General features: G+C 36.9%; 1 protein-coding gene across 3 annotated transcripts in view; it reads right to left on the reverse strand.

Annotated features, from left to right (window-relative positions):
* The window catches only part of LOC150090568 (E3 SUMO-protein ligase PIAS2-like), a 391,669-nt gene that overhangs the window by 8,732 nt on the left and 362,391 nt on the right, over nt 1-20,546 (reverse strand). For all 3 annotated transcript variants that reach the window (XM_090378789.1, XM_090378788.1, XM_090378787.1), the window contains 2 exons: nt 9,405-9,583; nt 953-999 (listed from right to left, as the gene is read on the reverse strand). In XM_090378789.1, the coding sequence (XP_090234915.1) occupies nt 953-999; nt 9,405-9,583 (226 nt within the window). The remainder of the gene's footprint in view (nt 1-952; nt 1,000-9,404; nt 9,584-20,546) is intronic.

Raw genomic sequence — 20,546 nt, forward strand, 5'->3', positions numbered from 1 at the left:
TAATTCTACTAAAGATGAAAATTACACTAGATATTTTCTAAATTATAGCTGACATGATGCAACACACTCTGAAGGTCACAACTGCCAGTAATCAAGTCAGTTAGTTCAGTCATAACTATCACTTCAGTTATGACTAACCCAAATGTGAAAACTTTATAGCCACAACGAAAAGAGCCATGAACTACTGAAACGTTTCTTCTACCAATACTTGCAACACATCGCTGTTTGGTCTGCCTGCCGAATTTTTGATTAATATTTCAGTAAGCTGTCTGGGTATATTCATTGGTAAAGTTTTCCAAGGCTTCTGTGGTCTTTGATCTCCATTGGGTAAGTACTTTGCATAATTGTAGTCTGCACAGCATATGGTTATAGCCTTTCAACCCAGTGGAACAAACCAGCCCTATGGCAGATTTAGGGGTTAATGAAATGCTGTGTTCCTTGGATACCAGTAGATTGCAGTTCCTAATGAATCCTTCTTTAATTTATTTAATTGTATGCTTTTACATTTTACTTTAACCATATACCTTTTCATGTTTCACAAATCCAGCAACCACTGAAAAGGAAAGATCATCTCAGCAAGCTCTGATGCACTTTTGTAGGCTTTCCTGAAATTATTTCCTTCAATCTCAACATTGTGTAAACTGAATAGATAAAATTTGCAATTTTAAATAATTCAAAACATCATAATTTTATCATATGTATTTTAATTATATATTATGTGTCACTGGTAGTAACACTCACTGTTTTAAAAAAAGTTAGGATAAAAGATGAAAGCACTTGCCATGATTTTTATTAAATAAAAATGAAAATTTATTAAAAAATAATAAAAATAGGGATCAGTTGAGAATGGAGCTAAAATCTCTTGTATGAAATCAGTAAGTACAGACTCCAGTTTAAATTAAATGTTTAAATTCATATTCTAAATTTATAAAAATAATAATAATAAAAATACCTGACGGTCAGGATCTGATGGTGGCAATAAGGAAAACAAATCAAAATCTATAAAGAAAATAAAACAAAAAATTGTACATTTCTCCTCTACAGATGAATTAATTTCATAAATATCATGAATTTGTGTACAGCTTTTTATTGTTACATTAGAATTTTAGAATATTTTCTTTTGAGTGCATTTTATAAAAATTACTTTTCTTAAAGGTTTTATAAAATACTATCTTTTCAGTCAAAGTAAATTTATAAAATGAAACATAATTCAATTTAAAAAATAAAGTTTCTGTTTAACAAGTTTCAACAAATTAATGTATGGTGCCATCAAAAAATATAAAACATGTAAACTTTCAGGAACTGGGAATGAAAACACATTTGCTAATGGTAAGTTGTCTTTTATCATAGGTTGTTTTCAGTCAAGCCTGTGTGAGTAACATTCATATCAAGCTCTGGCGTTGCCCACATCAACGCCAGAGCTTGCACTTGGTCGTCGCGCAACACAGCGGCAACCCCCAAGGCAGAATGCGCTGGTCCCAAAGGAACTAGTAGTTGTTGGTGACTCTATTGTCAGGGAAATGGGGAACATGCTTTGTAAAAAGGATAGGTGGAACAGGACCAGGGTATGTCTGCCAGGGGCAAAAGTTGATGACGTTGTAGAGCAGATATCACCTTTTAAGGGCACAAAAGATGATACAGTTGTACACGTTGGCACTAATGATATCAAGAGTAGGAGACCGGCAGAATTGCTTAACAAGTACAGGTCACTGTTGAAAAAAAGCCGTGAAATAGGGTTGAATTTGAAAGTGTCTGCAATTCTGCCCAGACACGATAGGAGGGAGTATATGATGAGAGCCTTGTCGATCAATTCGGCCCTGGAAAGACTGTGCAAGGTTCAAGGGGTAGAATTTTTTTGCAGCCTGGACTGTACTTGTTAACAGGAGAGATTGCTTCTACAGGGATGGGACACACTTAAATAGAAAGGGTGCAAGAATATTTGCTGATGCTATCGAGGCAGTGTTAGGTGGGTCGGAAAACTGCTAGCTTGGGGGGAGACAAAGACGAATAGATTAACAGTAGCCACTGGCAGAGGTGAAAGAGATTCTTGCACTGCTTCTATTGGAATGAGCAGAAGCCTGAAAAACAAGATGCAAGATATTTCAGAGACTGCCGGGAGTCATTGCGGTACAAGTAAACAGATGGGTTGTGTTAGGGTAGCTAAGAATAGAAATAGGTGCATGTATACTTGCGTGTACACCAATGCTAGGAGTTTAGTAAATAAATTTGATGAATTTGAGGTATTGCTCAAAACATCAAAGGCAGATATTGTTGGGATATCAGAGATGTGGTGTCACACAGATATAAGGAATGCAGAACTGGAATTTGGGGAGTACAACGTCTACAGAAAGGATAGACTGGATAGGAAGGGAGGAGGGGTTATGCTATTAGTTAAGAAATACATAAAATCCAGGGAAGTGAAGCCAGTGGACATCGCTGGACAGTGCAGTGTCGAGTCAGTTTGGCGTGACATAAGCATTGGGAGATCAAAATTGAGAGTAGGAGTGTGCTATAGGCCTAATGACTCTGATGAGTATAATAAGATACTGTACAGGGAAATAGAGTGGGCCAGTAAATCAGAGAGTCTTATAATGGGAGATTTTAATTTCCCAGATATTGACTGGAATTTGGGGGCTGGTCACTCACACACTAGCAAGGCTTTTGTGGATTTATTGGATGATTGTTTTCTACATCAGCATGTTCAGGAGGCAACTAGAGGGAAGAATACTCTTGATTTGATTATCACCAGTGATTCTTCATGCATTAAGAATCTGCAGATAAATGAACCACTAGGTGGCAGTGATCACAGTGTGCTGAAGTGGGATTTACTCAAAGAGGTAACTACCATTAGGGCTAAAGGGAAGGGTTATTGCTTTCGTAAAGGCGACTACGATGGACTGAGACAGTATTTAAATTCTATACAGTGGGACCAACTGATGATGTTATCAACAGCAAATTCAAAATGGGAAGCATTGAAAGAACTTATCTTGGAAGCTACTAGGCTATACATACCAACTAAGAAATATTGTTCAAGGTTTAGGCCTAAATGGATGTCAGATAAACTAATGAGACATATGGCAGAGAAGAAACATGCATGGGATACATACAAATTAACACATGACACAGAAGCCTATGATAGATACAAGTTGATCTGTAACCAAGTTACAAAGGAGGTTAGGCAGGCGAAGGCAGATTACGAGAAATCTTTGGCAAGGGATGCAAAGAAAAACAGCAAAGAGTTCTTTACTTATGTAAACTCTAGAAGGAAGGAGATGAATCAGATTGGTCCACTTGATATCGATGGGTTAACTGTTGATGATCCTGCTCAGGTAGCTAACAAACTAAATTTTGCATCGACATTCAGACATGAGGAGTTATTTAGCGAGGGGAAAGCCAGAGGTGTATTCAACTCTAGCAGTAAGCTAGAGAATCTTGTAATAACTGAGAGTAAAGTGGAGGAGAAATTGTTGAAGATAAACACAAGAAAGGCACCCGGGGTGGATGGGATCTATCCAGTTATATTAAAGGAGGCAGCAAAGGAAGTAAGCAAACCCTTAGCCATAATTATGAGAGCCTCCTTGGACTCAGGGGAGGTACCCACAGACTGGAGATGTGCAAATGTAACTCCAATTCACAAAGGAGGATCAAAGGCTGACACAAGTAATTATAGACCTGTGAGTTTAACTTCTGTTCCAGGAAAATTAATGGAGGCAGTAGTTAAAGAAGCACTGCAGGATCATTTAGACAAGACTTCAGCTATAGCTCGGACACAGCATGGTTTTGTTAAGGGGAAGTCTTGCCTGACCAATTTGATTGGATACTATGATGCAGTAACAAAGGAACTGGATGCAGGGAATAACTTTGATATTATATACTTGGATCTTAGAAAGGCTTTTGGTACTGTTGCACATGGAAGACTGCTGCACAAATTGGAGCAGTGTGGCATTGGAGGCAAATTGCTGCTGTGGATAAAGGGGTGGCTGAGGGGGAGAAGACAGAGACTGGTAATCAATGGACACTGCTCGTCGTGGACTAATGTTATTAGTGGAGTCCCTCAGGGCTCAGTGTTTGGTCCATTATTGTTTTCTGTATTCATAAATGATATTGATGAGGGTATATCAAGCTTAATGTCCAAGTTTGCAGATGATACAAAGGTAGGCAGGGTTGTCAAGGACACTACTGACACTGCTGCTGCAACAGGATCTGGAAAGGTTGAGCAGATGGGCTGAGAGGTGGCAAATGAAGTTTAACATTGACAAATGTAAAGTACTACACATGGGAAACAGCAACCCCAGAGCAACGTATTAACTCTGTGGTACTACACTGACGGTGGTAGAGAATGAAAGGGACCTGGGGGTGGTTGTGCAGGCAAATATGAAGTTCTCTGAGCAGTGCAGACGGGCTGCAAGAATAGCTCATGGTGTATTGTCAATGATATATAGGAATATTTCTAGCAGGGATAAGGAGGTGATTATTCCCTTGTATAAGGCAATGGTCAGGCCACACCTAGAGTACTGTATACAGGTCTGGAGGCCTCATTTCAAGAAGGATGTAGAGCTGCTGGAATGAGTACAGAGAAGGACAACAAGATTAGTGAATGGAACAAAGGGGTGCTCTTATGAAGAAAGGCTTAAGTTTTGCAAATTAGTGTCTGGAGACTAGGCACCAGCGAGGATATCTGCTGATGGGATTCTTCCTCTCGCTGAGAATAATCACCTGAGAGGGCATAAATTCAAATTGAGGAAAGACAGATGTAGGATAGACGTGTGGAAATTTGCCTTTAGCCAGCGGGTGGTTGGTTGGTGGAATAGACTTCCATCCCTTGTCGTGGAAGTTGATAGCCTAAATAAGTTTAAGGCCCAGCTGGACAGATATTTTGAACGAACAGAGGGGTAAAGTGGAAGTGGTTTTTTTTTTTTTTTTTTTTGGCTGATGCTGCATAAGCTTGCTTTCTTGCATCAAATGCCTCTATTAATGCTAATGCTAATATCATGGCAAGTGTCGAGACGACAATAGTCTATCTCAGTCTACACACTGCAACATATCCATTGTAGCAGCACTGCAGCCTTTAAGATTCACAAAGTATTTAACTTTAGTGTAGGCATCTTTGACATAACCTCACAATACGTTGTTTAACTGGGATTAGGTCTCATGCGATGGCATCACCTCAACCTCTCCAACTCTCAAGAAAGATTGCATTCAAGAAATAAAACAAATTTATAACTTACATCTATTGAGAATACTGGGGCTGCTTTACAAGTAGAAATATCAGGTGAAAAAAAAATCCAAATGTGAGGCAATTTTATTCTCTTTGCATAATAAAAAAATGATGACATAAAAGTTTTATGGACTTTAAATATTAGTGACATTACTTTTGAAATGCTGCACAATCTGTTGTGGTTGCAGTTTCTGCTGCTGTTATATTTTAATTTATTTATGATGTGGGTAAGTGTTCATGAAATTTGCTTCTAGATGTATCTGGCTTATTATAATTCAGCAGTTTCACTGATTGGGAGTGTGTGTTTGGGGGGGAGGGGTACAAGTACATCTTTCTGGAAGGTCCAAAAAATTATTTATTTTGTCGTAAATGTAAATTAAAAGAAGCAAAGTCATTTTCAAAGGCACAACATTCTATTCTTTAAAATCAAATGTGCAGCTAGTAATGCGGGATGCTATGAAGATATTGTTTTCAAAAAAAAAAAAAAAAAAAAAAAAACTATTAGGAGTATCAGAACACTATTTGTAAACATGCATGCTACATCATTCGTGTCTTCTGTTTGAACCCAGAATGAGTAGCTTATAGTGTGGCTGTTTAGATATATTTCTCATAATTATTTTTCCTGATCAATAACAATATAAATAGTGAAAAATCAAAATACCATGTTCATTAAGACAAGAATCATTAAAAATATCATTAAATAAAATACTGAATATTATTTTCAAAAATTATTTGAGGAAGGGGCATAATCAAATCATCAAATAATGATTAAATAATCAAATTAAATAATCAAATAATCGAATTATGGTCATCATCAAATCACTGCCAAGCTGGAGAGTGCTACCACAAAATTTTAAAACTACTGCAATACATACATACATATTGTGAACTGCAAATTTAAGAATTGCTATTGCACATACTTGTTACCTTGCCCTTCACCAGTAACTGAAACCAGACCTTTCATAATTAATGGCAAGTAACATACTCATCCTGCCATGGAGGCTGAATGAATGTCATTTTAGCTAAAATTACAATGTAAACAGTATATCATGCTTATGTGAAATTATAAAATAAAATGCACTCATAAGAATAAAAAATTTACTACAGTTAATCCAAGTGCAAGCACACCCTTCCAAAAAAAGGCTACAGAAGTCATTAAGATGAAGTAAAAAAATTATCTAGTAGAGTGAGCCATATGTGAATTTTACTATTCCTCAATCAGTGTCTTTACTTTCGATATGCATCATTATTTTAACAATTCAGAAACAGTGTCATAAAAAAAAATGTGCCAGCTGTGGCAATTCACACAACACAGTGCTTGTTTAATTAATTGTGGTATCCCACAGTGAATGTAATATTTTTTTATTGAATATTAACAATATTATGCTTATTGCAATCATTTGCATGATGCCAGTGATGTTGAAAAGGACACCACAATCCACACTTGTTCATGTGAGTCTTATTCAATGCAAGATTAACACGAACAAGTACAGTGTCTGTAAAGTGCCCTGGTGGGTACTTTGTTTAAAAAAAAAAAAAATTATTTAAAGTTATATTTCAAACTCAAAAAAAAATTTTAAAAATGGATTATTCATAATAGATTGAAATTATAGGACGACATCAAAATTTAAACTATTTTAAATGATTTTCATGAATTTTAAATACGGAACTAGGGAGGAAATAACTGCACCTGTCTTCAATTAAAGATCATTACTAGATTATCATATACAGTACTAAGTTTTCTAATTTTTGATTTAGGTGTTTTGATGACACTGATGTAGGTATATCAAGTTTAATATCTAAGTTTGCTGATGATACAAAGGCAGACAGTGTAGTCAATGACAGCGGTCATGATATGCTGCTCAAACAACACCTGGATAAATTAGACAGATGAGCTTAAAAATGGGAACTGAAGTTTAACAATGAAAAATGTATGGTACAGCATTTGGTTACCAACAATCCCAGAACAACATACCATATTGCTGGAGCCAAACTCAGGGTAGTGAAGAATGAAAATGACCTAGAGGTAAATTGTATAGTCTGACACAAAGGTCTGTGTGCAATGCAGAGAAGCTGCTGGTACAGCTCATGGGGATTCTGTCAGTGATATACAGAAATTTTGCTAGCAGAGATAAAGCATTAGCATTAGTAGAGGCATATGATGCAATAAAGCTAGCATTATTCAGCATCAGCCAAAAAAAAAAAAAAAAAACCCTTCCCATTTCACCCATCTATTCATTCCAAAAGTTTGTCTAGTTCGGCCTTGAATTTATTTAAGCTGTTAACTACAGTGACAGATGGAAGTTTGTTCCAGCAATCAACCACCTGCTGGCTAAAGGCAAATTTCTGCACATCTATTCTACAGCTGTCTTTCCTCAATTTGAATTTATGCTCCCTCAGGTGCAGAATCTGAGCAAGAGGAAGAATCCCATCAGCATTTAGCTTGCGCAAACCATTTAAGGCCTTATACACCTTAGATCACCTTGCAGGTGCCTAGTGTCCACACTATGAAATTTTCAGAACGTAAGTCTTTCTTGGTAACTGTAACCCATTGGTCCACTCACTAATCTAGTTGCCCTTCTCTATACTCGTTCCAGCAACTCTACATCTTTCCTAAAGAGGCCTCCAGACCTGTGTGTGTAGTACTCAAGGTGTGGCCTAACCATTGCTATATACAAGGGGATAATCATCTCCTTATCCCTACGAGCAAAATTCCTGTATATCATCAACAAGACCCCCATGACATACTCTTGCAGTCCATTTGCACTGCTCAGAAAACTTCATATCTGACTGCACAATTATCTGACTCCCAGGTCTTTGTCATTCTCCACCACCCTGAGTGTAGTACCGCATAGTTGGTATGTTACTCTGGGGTTGCTGCTACTCATATGCAGAACTTTGCATTTGTCAAGGTTAAACTTCAGTTGCCATCTCTCAGCCCACCTGCTCAACTTTTCCAGATTCTGTTGCAGTAGTGTACTGTCCTTATTGTCATTAACAATCCTACCAACTTTTGTATCATCTGCAAACTTCAGGTGGTAGATGACTTTCATCAACCGGTGAAATACCACCACTTTGCTTATTGGAGGCTTGAAGTGGTGAAACCCATGTTTAGTCTCTAGAGCAAAGTTTCCGGCATCCCCCTCTCATACTTCTCCTTCAACCCATGCACGGTACTAAGTACCATAGGTTTTGATACCTTTCGTTTTGGGGGTTCTCATAAAAAAAAAAAAAAAAAAAAACTTGGACATTAAGCCTGATATACCTTTATCAATATCAGTGATAAATAAAGAAAACAACAATGGGCCAAACATGGACCCCTGGGAGACACCACTAATAACATTAGTCCACAAAGTGCAGTGTCCATTTATTACCACTCTGTCTTCTCCCACTCAACCATCCCTTTATCCATAGCAGCAACTTTCCCTTAATGCCATATTGCTCCAACTTGTATAACAGTTTTCCATGTGCAACAGTATCAAAAGCTTTCCTAAAATCCAAGTATATATCAAAATTATTTTGTGCATTCAGTTTTTTTGTGACCACATTGTAGTATCCAATCAAACTGGTCAGACAAGGCTTCCCCTTAAACCCATGCTGTGTCTGAACTGTAACTACAGTCTTGTCCAGATGATCCTGCAGTGCTTCTTTAACCACTGATTCCACTGGTTAAAGAAGACAATTTTCCTGTTGTATAAGACAATGATTAAGCTATATTTTGAGTATTGCATACAGGTTTGGAAGCCCTATTTTCAGAAGGATGTGGATCTGTTAGAATGGGTGGCAAAGAATGATAAGGTTAATTAGCGGCAAAAAAGGGCACTGTCACTAGGAAATATCCGAATTCTGTAAATTGCAGTGTCTGGAAACCAGGCATTTGTGAGGAGATCTGCTTGAAATGTTTATGGCTTTAAATGGGTTGTGCAAAAATTTGTTTCCAGCCAGAAAGTAAACCATTGTTGAAATAAACTTCAACCTGGCATTCTGAGAATGGATAATTTGTATAGTAAGTTTGGTAGTCTGAATTTAAAGAAGGATTGGGCAAATTATTAAAAGAGATAAGCAAATAAAGTAATTTATTATTATTTTTTTTTTCTGGCTAATACTGTACAAGCTTGATTCCTTGCAGTGTTTAGTTATTACTTATACTACTGTATCTATTTTAATATAATGATATTAGTCTTACTTGGATAATTTCCAAACATCTGAGATCCTGATGGAAGATAGTCTCTGAATGGACTAGAGACTGCAGGATAATATGGTGGTGTTCCTGAGCTAATGATAGGCATACTGGAATACATACTAGTCATTGCCTGATTGTGACTTGATGAAGAGGTTGAAGAAGCTCCTGAAGTAATACTTAATCTGTAAATACAAGAATAAATTATGAAGTCATAGCGCACAATTAAGTAAGTAATTATTAGTATCACTTTTTATTGATTAGGTGTATTGATAAGTTAATAAATTTTCTAGGCTTGTCAGCTGAAACGTAATTGCCACGAATATCCCACTGAATAATTTTTTTTTGAAAGTTTAATATCATAAAAGCCAAGAAAACATTTAATCACAAGTTTTTCATATGCTCAGAAGTACAAGTAGTAGTAGGCACAATGGTTCAAACCCAGATCCATCAGGCTGGAATATCAGCCCAATGGATCTCAGTTTGAGTCTTGCCTTGGAGGAAGTGAACAAGTGTCCATCAAGATGGGAGACTAGTATTATTATAATAATAAAAAAAAAAAAAAAAAAGCAAAAAAGTCACTTCACTGGACCTCCCCCTCCCCAAAAAAGGTTCAAGTGATGGCTGAGGCAGATACTGGTGCACCATCTGGTGTCACTCCCGAGAACTAACACCCACCACTAGATGAAAGCTGAAGCTAAACAAGTCCACCTCTATAGATGGATGATGACAAAGAGAAATAATGAACATATTGCATTGCGTGTGGTGCAGGATAAAGTCATTCGTGTTCAGGAAAGTTGGAGACAGTCTCCCAAGGAAGACAGTGACACTGCTTCCCCCACCCCTGTATGGCAATCACAAGAAAAGCAAGACCATCCAGGCCAACCAACTGGAAGTGCTTCCAGCACCACTGAGTTGGTGAGCACCCAAGTAGGAAGAAAAAGCCAATGCATGAAGTGGAGCATCGAAATGAACATATTCATCATGCAAATATACTATGAACTAACTAAGCTAGAGAACGATATAACAATGTACAGCACAAGACTATGTACTAAGTGGTTGGAATGATTCCCAACTCTTCAGGTCACCGAACAGTGAATAGCAGACCACCATGACGAAGAACTTGATAGCTCCTGCAATCTTGGGAAAAAATCAAACAGGAGATAAGCAACCAACTACAAAGAACAAAGAATGTGGAAAACAGGAAGAGCATGAATACAACCCAGAGCAGTTGAAGTGGAAATAGATATGGTCATGATATTCAGAATAGAAGATGTGTGGAAGGAGGCTCTAACAGAATTCAAAGGAATGGATCCCACAAAGATCACCTCTATACTGAAGCAGAAACCCAATTAGAATACTGTGGCAAGTCACAGACTGCCTCAATCAGCAAATAATACCACATTACCTCAACAACAACTGAGCAATGCTGGATGCCACCCACACAGTCATGTACCATGCTGCCAGGGTACACCAGGATCATTGGAAAAGAAACGAGAGACCAGCAACAGGAGAAGCAAAAAACAAGAACCTGATAGCTTGGGAAAGATGGCTTCAGCAGAAGATAGAAAAACTATTGGTATGCTGCCTAACCCTGGCAGCGTGCTGTCTATTGTTTTCTATCTTTAAGTATCTTTATGTACAATAAAGATTAATTAATTAAATAACTAAGAGTCAAGATAGGTACTCCTGTTACCCATTTGACCCAATACAAATGGGTAACAGGAGTAAGAAGTTGATTGGAAAAGTAATGAGCATCCTCAAGAAAGGCAATATCCACAACAAACACGGCCAAAAATCAGAGAACAGGAGAATACTTAGACATTCTGAAGCCAAATCTCTTGTATTTGGCAAGAGACTACACCGACACAGACGAAAAACAATCTCTAATGAAAACAAAAGAGCCTTCTACAGGAGTATCGGACAAGGGGGGAAAGAAGATAATGGACCAGACTAGCAGAAGATGATCGAGGAGTTCTGGAGCAATGTATGAAGCAGTGTTGGCTGTTATGTCTTGGAAGTAAGACATAACGGCTGAGCCCTCAGGACAGAAATAGAAAGACATACAAGAGATGACAGAATGGGAGATTCATGAGGAAGAAATACAAGCAATCAAGAAGTCCCACAAATGTCGAACCCCAAGAATAGATAACATCCACAACTACTGGTACAAGAAGTTCACTTGCACACACATGCACCTAGTAGAGCAATTCACGCAGATGATAATTACTCAAGGAATCTCAAACCTGAAGGCCAAGGACCAAGATACAAGGAACTCAGTGAAACAGCGGCCAATCACCTGTCTCAACAATGTGCAAGATCCTGACTAACTGCATAACCAAGATATCAGAAAACTTGGAAAGCCAGAACAGCATGGCTGAGCAGCAGTAGGGAAGCAAGCAGATGAGCAAAGGATACAAGGAGCAGTTAACCATTGATGCAACAGTTACAGAGAAAGCCTACAAGAAGCACTGAATCCTGTACACATCCTACACTGACTACTGTAAGGCCTTTGGCTCTGTGCCTTATAGCTGGCTAATAGAGACACTGAAGATCTACAGTCAACCTGACAGTGATAAACTTCCTAGAATCAATCATGGCAAAATGGTTGATTCTACGAAGTGCAGATCATCATCACGAACTTGGTCGGGCCAGGTCTTTTAAGACCTGGTCCGTTGTAGTTCTTGAAAGTGGTCTTGATCTCACCATTGTTGTCTTGGTCGACCAACATCTCTCTCTTGCCTGTAGGTTCATAGAAAGGCTAATTTTGGGATCTGGTCTGAGTTCATTCTTTCTATGTGGCTGGTCCATTTTTTCTGATACTGTTTTATGTCATTTACTATGTTATCTACTTTTAATTTCTCACAAATATCTAAATTTCTTTGGTGGTCTAGTCTTGTACAGCCTAACAATGGTCTTAAAAATCTCATTTGTGCTACTTCTAGTTTGTGTACATCTTTCTTATTTATGACCCAAGTCTCACAGCTGTAGAAGAGGGCTGATTTTGAAGTGATGTTGTGCAGTTGTAATTTTGTTTCAGTTGTCATTTGTTTTCTGAAGTGGCATTTAATCGTTCATTTCATTTTATTATATTTTTGTTGTTTAGTCTGGATGTCTTTCTCTTCAGTTGATATTAAATTTCCCAAATAGGGTGAAATCAGATACTTGTTCTATTATTTTGCCATCAATAACAATTTTGACTCTTTGTATGTTTTTTCCCACATAATCCCATTGATTTCGTTTTTGAGGTGGAGATTTTCATCTCTTACTTTTTACCTATTTTATTCAGTTCATATGCTGCTATCTGTAGTTCATCTTCAGATTTTGCAATTATAACTTGATCATCAGCATATAATATAGTTTGGATTTTATTCCTGTTGTTCAACTATTCCGTTGTTAATTGTTTGTTTCCATTCTTTAATAATTTTATTGACGTAGATATTAAATAAATTTGGTGATAGTCCACATCCTTGTTTGACTCCTTTATTGGCTAGGTCTGATAGTTGGTCATTAGAATATTTTATGCAGACTTTTGAGTTTTTATATAAGCTTTACATCAGTTTTCAAAGTTGGGTTTGTTATATTTTCTTCATGTAGAATCTGCCCAAGTTTTTCCTGGTTTACATTGTCATATGCTTTTTCATAATCAATAAACAGGTTGAATTTTCTTCTTTTCTCCAAAATTTGTTGTAATGAGAAAATGTATCTATCGTGCTTCTTCCTTTTCTGAACCCACGTTGTTGTTCTTCTAGGAATTGTTCACTGTATTTATTAAGTTTATTCTGCAGATGAATACATACTTGTACAGTACATGGTTGGTTGACATCAAGCTCTATGCAGCAACTGAGAAGAAACTTCAAAAGTTACTCTGGATCACTGAAGAATTTCGCAATGACATCAGGATGGAATTTAGACAAAACAAATGCAAGATCCACAGATTGCATCAGGGATAATTAGTCAGCCAAAAATAACAGTTGCAGACTAGTAAAGAGATAAAAGCAATGATGGGGAAAGATCTACAAATACACGGGGATCATGCAGGCTGAGCAGTTAGAGCACAAGGAGATCAAAGCCTGCCTTAATGAAAAATACCATTAGACACTCAGAAGTCTACTTAAAGTAAAGCTGAATGGAGAGAACACAGTTAAGGCCACAAACACCCATGCAGTTCCAGTGCTAATGTACTGCTTTGGGATCACAGAATGGATTAACACCAAGTTGGAGGAGATCATGAGAAAGACAAGGGCAATGATGACCAAGAGCTGCCAACACTACCCAAAGTCTGGAGAGAATGCCCATAGCTCAGAAAGGAGGAGGAAGGGGCTTGACAGACCTCATTGAGCAACAGAAGGAAGTGATCAAGAACCTGAAGAATTACTTCCAGAAAAACACAATACCCACTCTAGCAGGCCATAAGGAAGATAGACAAGCAACATAGCCCACTCAATCTAAGTAAGGAGACCCCTTCTGCCCAGATGGAAATGAAGAGAGGATGAGCAAAGAAAGCATTCCATGGCAGCTGCTACAATGATCTCAATCAAGATGACATAGATAAAATTACTTCCAATGCACAGCTCATGAGTGGGACACTCTTCCCCAAGACTGAAGGATCCATGCTCGCCATCCAAGACCAAGTGATGAACACCAGGAAGTATAGAAAATACATTGCTAGGGAACCCAGAGTGACAGATGGCATATTGATGATACCACCTGGTGCTAGAAACAATCCAGCACATCACTACATATGCAAGATGATCACCCAGGTGGAGTACAGTCATAGACACGACCAGGTCACCAGGATAATAACATCAGAAACTAGCAAGGAAATACCAACTGATCAAAAAAAAAAGTGTACTGTATTACAAGTGCAAACCACAGGCTGTACTAGAGATCCCCAGACCACAAGCTGTGGTGCCACACCATAATAGCTGACAAGATGATTCCATACAAAATGTAAGCCTCATTGACAAGAAGGAAATAGCTGCCCACCTGATCGTCATAGTGCCAACACCAGCATTCTCCAGAAAACCTATGAGGAAAAGATCAAGTAGGACCTAAGCCAGGAAGTCAAAGAAATGTTGTATGGAACAAGTAATGACCATTCTGATCACCTTGTCAACCACCCTACACAAGAGCCTAGCAGCAATAGCCCTGCCAGAGAATACCTACAAGGAAATCCAGAAAGTTGCAATGCTTTACACCTGTAGGATAGTTAGAGTTCCTTAACCAATAGTAATAATAGTCAGACATATCTCCCTGTGCCCTTGGTACCAGTACCCATCACAGGGTTTAGAATGCATAAAAGAAAAAGTCCATGTGGGCCTTTTCTTTTATGCATTCTAAAAATTTCTTGTTTTATATTTTTCAGTTTCTATTTGTAGTTCTAGAAATTCCCAGTCCTATGGAGCTAAATACTAATTTATACTAACTCAAAATTGTGTCATGTACTTTGTGAAACCAAGTTCCTAATAATACAAATCACGTTTGGTAGAATTAAAGTTATCTGAAACAAGTGGGACTGATGACATTTCAGTACAGTTGATTTTTTTGGATAACTGATTCTAAATGCATTCTATCTATATATAAAAAGAAATAGGGGAAAAAAAAATTAATGAGAAAGTTAGAGTAATTTCTATTCCTTATTTTCTCATTATGTACTGTACCTGCTTGTAGAGCTTAAAAATAATTTCCAATGTTCTGCTGCTTGAGTGTCATCTTGTTTCATGCTGAAAGATTCTGTATTTTCATCAAATACATGAACTGGTTTTCAATCAATTCTTCTTGCAGTTTAGCTTATTCAATAAAGATCTGAAAGGTGTTAAACACTTCACTGGCTGTTGGTGTCTGTATTATATAATCTTCAATTTTTCCAGCTTCCTTTTGATTTCTGTTCGATTTGAATGATTATTTAATGGCAAAAACTATATCTGCACCTGTCAAAGGCCATATTACACTGTGCATCATTGTCTGTACAAGTATGTATTCATGAGCCAATTTTCATGATATACAACCTGGAAAACCTGAGATTGGCTAATTAACTAATTGAAAAGGCTTGTTGAATTATGAAGAAATCGCTTAATTATGAAAAAATTATGAAGATTATATAACAGAGAAACCAACAGCCAATGAAGCGAAGTGTTTGACATCTTTCAGATCATTACTGAGATTGGCTTGATTGAAAAGGCTTGCTGAATTCCTCAAATCACCAAACCCAGACTCTCCAAACGAATGGCATGGCAAAACCACTATACTATTGTAGTGAACTTTGTTAAGATGTCTAAGGAATTTATTACAGTTACTGTACAAAGAAATTCCCTGTTTATGAAACTTAAATTGAAGGACAATACAAATAAAAATTTATAAAACAAGGTTATCAAAAACAAAGTATGATGTGTCTGGGTTGGGAGAGCCAAGTGGGCTGAGCAGATTATGTTATTTTTGTATAACACCAGTCACACTGATGTAATGCATAAAAACTTCGCTGAAAAAAAAAAAAAAAAAAAACCTTAGAAACTGACTATTAAATAAATTTTTAATAGCAGAATTTATATAATGGAAAATTTTAAACTTTTTCTGCTACAGTGCAGTTTATATGCAAACACATCATTGTGTTGGTATTATACGGAAATAATGAAATTTATTCCTCTTTTCTTCACTTATAATACATTATAAAAGTGGATTCATGATTGTATTCGTGTGATGGTTTTGCTTCTTACATTGTAATATCAAATTTGACTAACATGTAGGTTAGTGCAAAAGCATCATTTTAACATAGCCATCTACCAAAGTAGTTTAATTAAATTGGCATCATTGTGAAGGCATTCACAATATGAGATATAACCAAAATGATGCCAATTTAATTAAACTACTTTTGTAGATGGCTATGTTAAAATGGTGCTTTTGCACAAACCTAGATGTTAGTCATTCTACCTTGTAGCACGAGGCCTTTGTCCTTAAATATTTTAGTCTTATATCACTGCACACCATCAGGCATCTCTCATATTGTAAAGTTATACTTCATAACTGGGTTGTCACTATTGCAACACCAGGGTACCTGCCCACCTACCGAAGAGAAGCCAACAAGCTTTGAAGCGGTGCCGTCTGGGTGGTGGTATCCGCTGAGAATAAATAACAGTAGTCTTCTCCACTGGTGAAGTGTTATTTATTTGAGGTAGTACAATACTGTGGAAACTCGTTGTGAAGGCATTCACAATATGAGATATAACCAAAACAATGCCAATTTAATTAAACTACTTTGGCAGATGGCTATGTTAAAATGATGCTTTTGCACTAACCTACATGTTAGTCATTCTACCTTGCAGCATGAGGCCTTTGCCCTAAAATATTTTAGTCTAATATCAAATTTGTTAATTTCTTTGTGTAAAATTTGGGGAAAAACAAAAGTGGGAAAAAATTTTTGGATAACTGGTTAACTGAAAATTGATATTCAAATAATCGGAATTCTACTACATATGCAAAAATGAGTATCTCGAAGGATACGTGTATTTTAAATACTCCCTGGAAATAAAATGTAATGGGTACAAGAAGTATAATGTTCTATTTGTCAAAATAAATACCCTTTAAGCTTTTTAAATAAAAAAAATATCATTTCATCAGATATCATAATGAATCCTACTAGTATTGCATTCCCAACCAGAATACAATTACACATCAATTCAAAGATCTTGGATTATACTGCACAGTAAATCAACATTTTTGACACATGTAAATTATCTTCATATTGAGACTTCATGTAGTCCAGCTAACAGCCAATCAATGATCCAAAAGTACTAATTTTATACAAATCCAAGCTAATATATCTTATCTTAATCTATATTATATCCAACTACAAACAAATATCAGCTAATGTGATATTTAGAATTATTCAGAATCCATATCATATGCCCCAACTAATTTCTTTTTACAATATAAGACTCAGCTTCTTATAAGTCATGAATGTATCCACTCATAACTTCATTCATATCAGCTAACTAAGCTTTACAGCCAAAATTGAGAATTAAATTAGAGCTACTTAAACTGAGAATATATTCTATGAAATTCTGCCATTAATCATCAAAATATCATTTAATTGTATTTTTCTTGATATTTTATTCAATTTTTCCCCTAAGTAGATAAAATGCTAATACTGAAATCATAAAAAAAAGCTACAAATGTCTGTAATAAGTGCAATTTTTTTTTAAATAGAAAAATATCTGACATTGTTCTTTTTCTTTTCAATGGCATGGCACTGACTAAGGATGAATGTGCAAAATTGATTCTTGTGTGGACATGGTGTCATGCAGAAATAAGTTGTGGATGAATTCAATATGGTACATCCTGAGCATGCACCAATAACACAATTAGAAGTTTGTAAATGAGTGCAATGATTCAAGGAAACAGGTTCTGTAGTTGAAAAATCCCATACTGGTATAAAATCAGTCAAAAAAAAAAAAAAAAAAAATATATTCTTGCTAAGATTGCCAACCCTTGGAAATCCACAAGGCTGATGACAGAAGAGGCCAGTGTTTCTCAAAGCAGTGTGTGTTATTCTGAAAAGGAACAATGTGTGACTGTATCATATGGAAATTTGTATGCCTAACTGAAGGTGACTCTCTAGTATCACACTAGGGATGAGTTTTGTGGATGGGCATGTAACATGGTCAATGAGGACCCTACTTTCACAGAACATATCCTCTTTAGCAATGATACACAATCTCAATGGCACCTGCAACAAATAGATTGGTTGGTTTTTATGGCACATGAGCGACTAAGGCTATGATGGGCCAAGTCGAGCAACAAACAGATGTGTCAGTACTGAGCCCCACCAATCCACACTGCACTAGTGGGATACAAGGGCAGGCTTACCAAAAATTATGATGTGGTGTGGAATCTGGATAGACAGGTTAACGGGGCCATACTTTGTAGAGTTGACCGTCAACAGGTGCACTGCTAGAACTTGCAATGTTGGTGACTGATCCCAGGGTTATGTGGTTCCAACAAGATATGTGTGCCACATCACTATGCCTTTTACATTTGCTACTGGCTCAATAAGCATTTCCCTAATTAGACTGGTCATAGCAGAACCATCAAGCAGCCAGCCAGGTTCTCAGATTTGATCCACTTGGATTTATTTTTGTATGTGAAGTCCTGGGTATATGACATCAAGCCCACTAATCTCCAGGAACTGCAATAATCCATCATGGATTGTTGCAGAGCTGTGATCTTGGCCATTCTACAGAATGTCAGCAAGAGTGTCAGCAAGAGTGGCTTAAGCATTGGATGTTTTTTGCTAGAATGCCAGTAAGCAAGGATCAGTTAACTGCCTCTGTTAGAGTTGATTTTTAATTTACACTACAGCAACGTTATATGGTTAAACAAAATTTAAAAAGTTCTATGTTATTTTCCACATTTTATATGCCTACTTGCACAATTTTTTTTTTTTTTTTTTTTTTACTACACTAAAGGAGTACAGGTAGTTCCCACCTTACGAGTTCCCAGGTTTACGAGGGTTTTTTTCCCTGAAGTATCAACAAAATTGAAAATATGAATATTAACCGCAAAAAATGAATGTTAAACATTCATAAATACTGCATTTCAACCACCCTGTAGCTATACAATACAGTGTATCTCCACATACAAGTGGTTGGTTGGTCGAACCGACTTCCATCACTTGTTGTTGAAGTTGATAGCCTAAACAAATTTAAGGCTCAACTGGACAGGTATTTCGAGCGAACAGAGGGGTGAAATGGGAGTGGTGTGTTTTTTTTTTTTTTTTTGGCTGATGCTGAATAAGCTTGCTTTCTTGCATCATATGCCTCTACTAATGCTAATCCGTTCCAGAGGCACCACTGTATCATGAACCCAATAACACATTATTTTTTGGTTACTTGTTCCAAGACCTCGGAAGTTGAAATTTTTACTATATAACTAAGCTATTTATGTCACTAAAAGGTGATTTTTTGTAATGAATATTATTATTATTATTATTGCTAGCCATATAGTGCAAAGAAGCTTGAGGCTTATGCTGCACCAGCTAAAAAAAAAAAAAATTTCCCAGTTACCCTGAGAGAGAGAAGTAGAAGGGAATCACCAAGAAAGAGAAGAATGATGATATCCAGCTTAGGACTCTGGGTGTGTCAAGCCCATACTCATCAGATGTGAGCCCCTGGAGGTTAAATAACCAAAAAACAATGTGTTATTGGGTTCACATTATGATATTTTCATGATACGATGGTGCCTCTTCAATGGATTAATATCATAAGTAGAGGTATACTGTATTGTATAGCTAAGAGAGTGGTTTGAAATGCAGTATTTATGAATGTTTAACATTCATTTTTTGCAACTAATTATCATATTTTCGATTTTGTTGATATTTGAGAAAAAAATTGTATTAGTTACAAATTCAAATAATTAAAATGCACAACACTTTCATCGTTATCACATGTTCCGGTATAAGAATGAATTTTGAACGCCTTTGTGATATTTTTCTAAAACAATTTCTAGAGGTCACTACCATAAAACAATAAAAACAATTTGCACTTTCCAGTTTATTTGGCTTTTCTGTTAGTGCAAAAATAAATGGATAGTAAACTCGATGTTATTGCATTTGCGAAAATACCGATAGCTGGAATTGTGTGGATAGCATGCACAAATCATTCAATTCTTTATACACCTCAATCAGATCACCTCGCCGGTGCCAGACATTGTAATCTGCAAAACCTAAGCCTTTCTTCGTAAGAGCAACCCTTCCTTCCATTCACTAATTTTGTTGCCCTTCTCTGTATTCGTTCCAAAAGCTCTACATCCTTCTTAAAATGAGGCCTTCAGACCTATATATAGTACTCAAGGTGTGGCCTGACCATTGCCTTATAGAAGGGGATAATCACCTTATCCCTGCTAGAAAAATTCCTGTATATCATTGACAATACACCATGAGCTACTCTTGCAGACCATCTGCACTGCTCAGAAAACTTCATATCTCTGCCTGCACAATTACTCACAAGGTCCTTTTTATTCTCTACCACTGTCAGTGTAGTACCTACCTAACAAATTTGCCTGACCCTATCAAATAGGCAAAGGAAACCGGAGTGTATCTAGAAGAATATATGCACAAGGAAACACCAACAGGATTACTTCTACAATTAGGCT

This window comes from Mastigoproctus giganteus, chromosome 1 (genome assembly GCF_048544385.1).
Source record: "Mastigoproctus giganteus isolate SK-2022 chromosome 1, ASM4854438v1, whole genome shotgun sequence".
In the NCBI taxonomy this organism is placed as follows: domain Eukaryota; kingdom Metazoa; phylum Arthropoda; class Arachnida; order Uropygi; family Thelyphonidae; genus Mastigoproctus; species Mastigoproctus giganteus.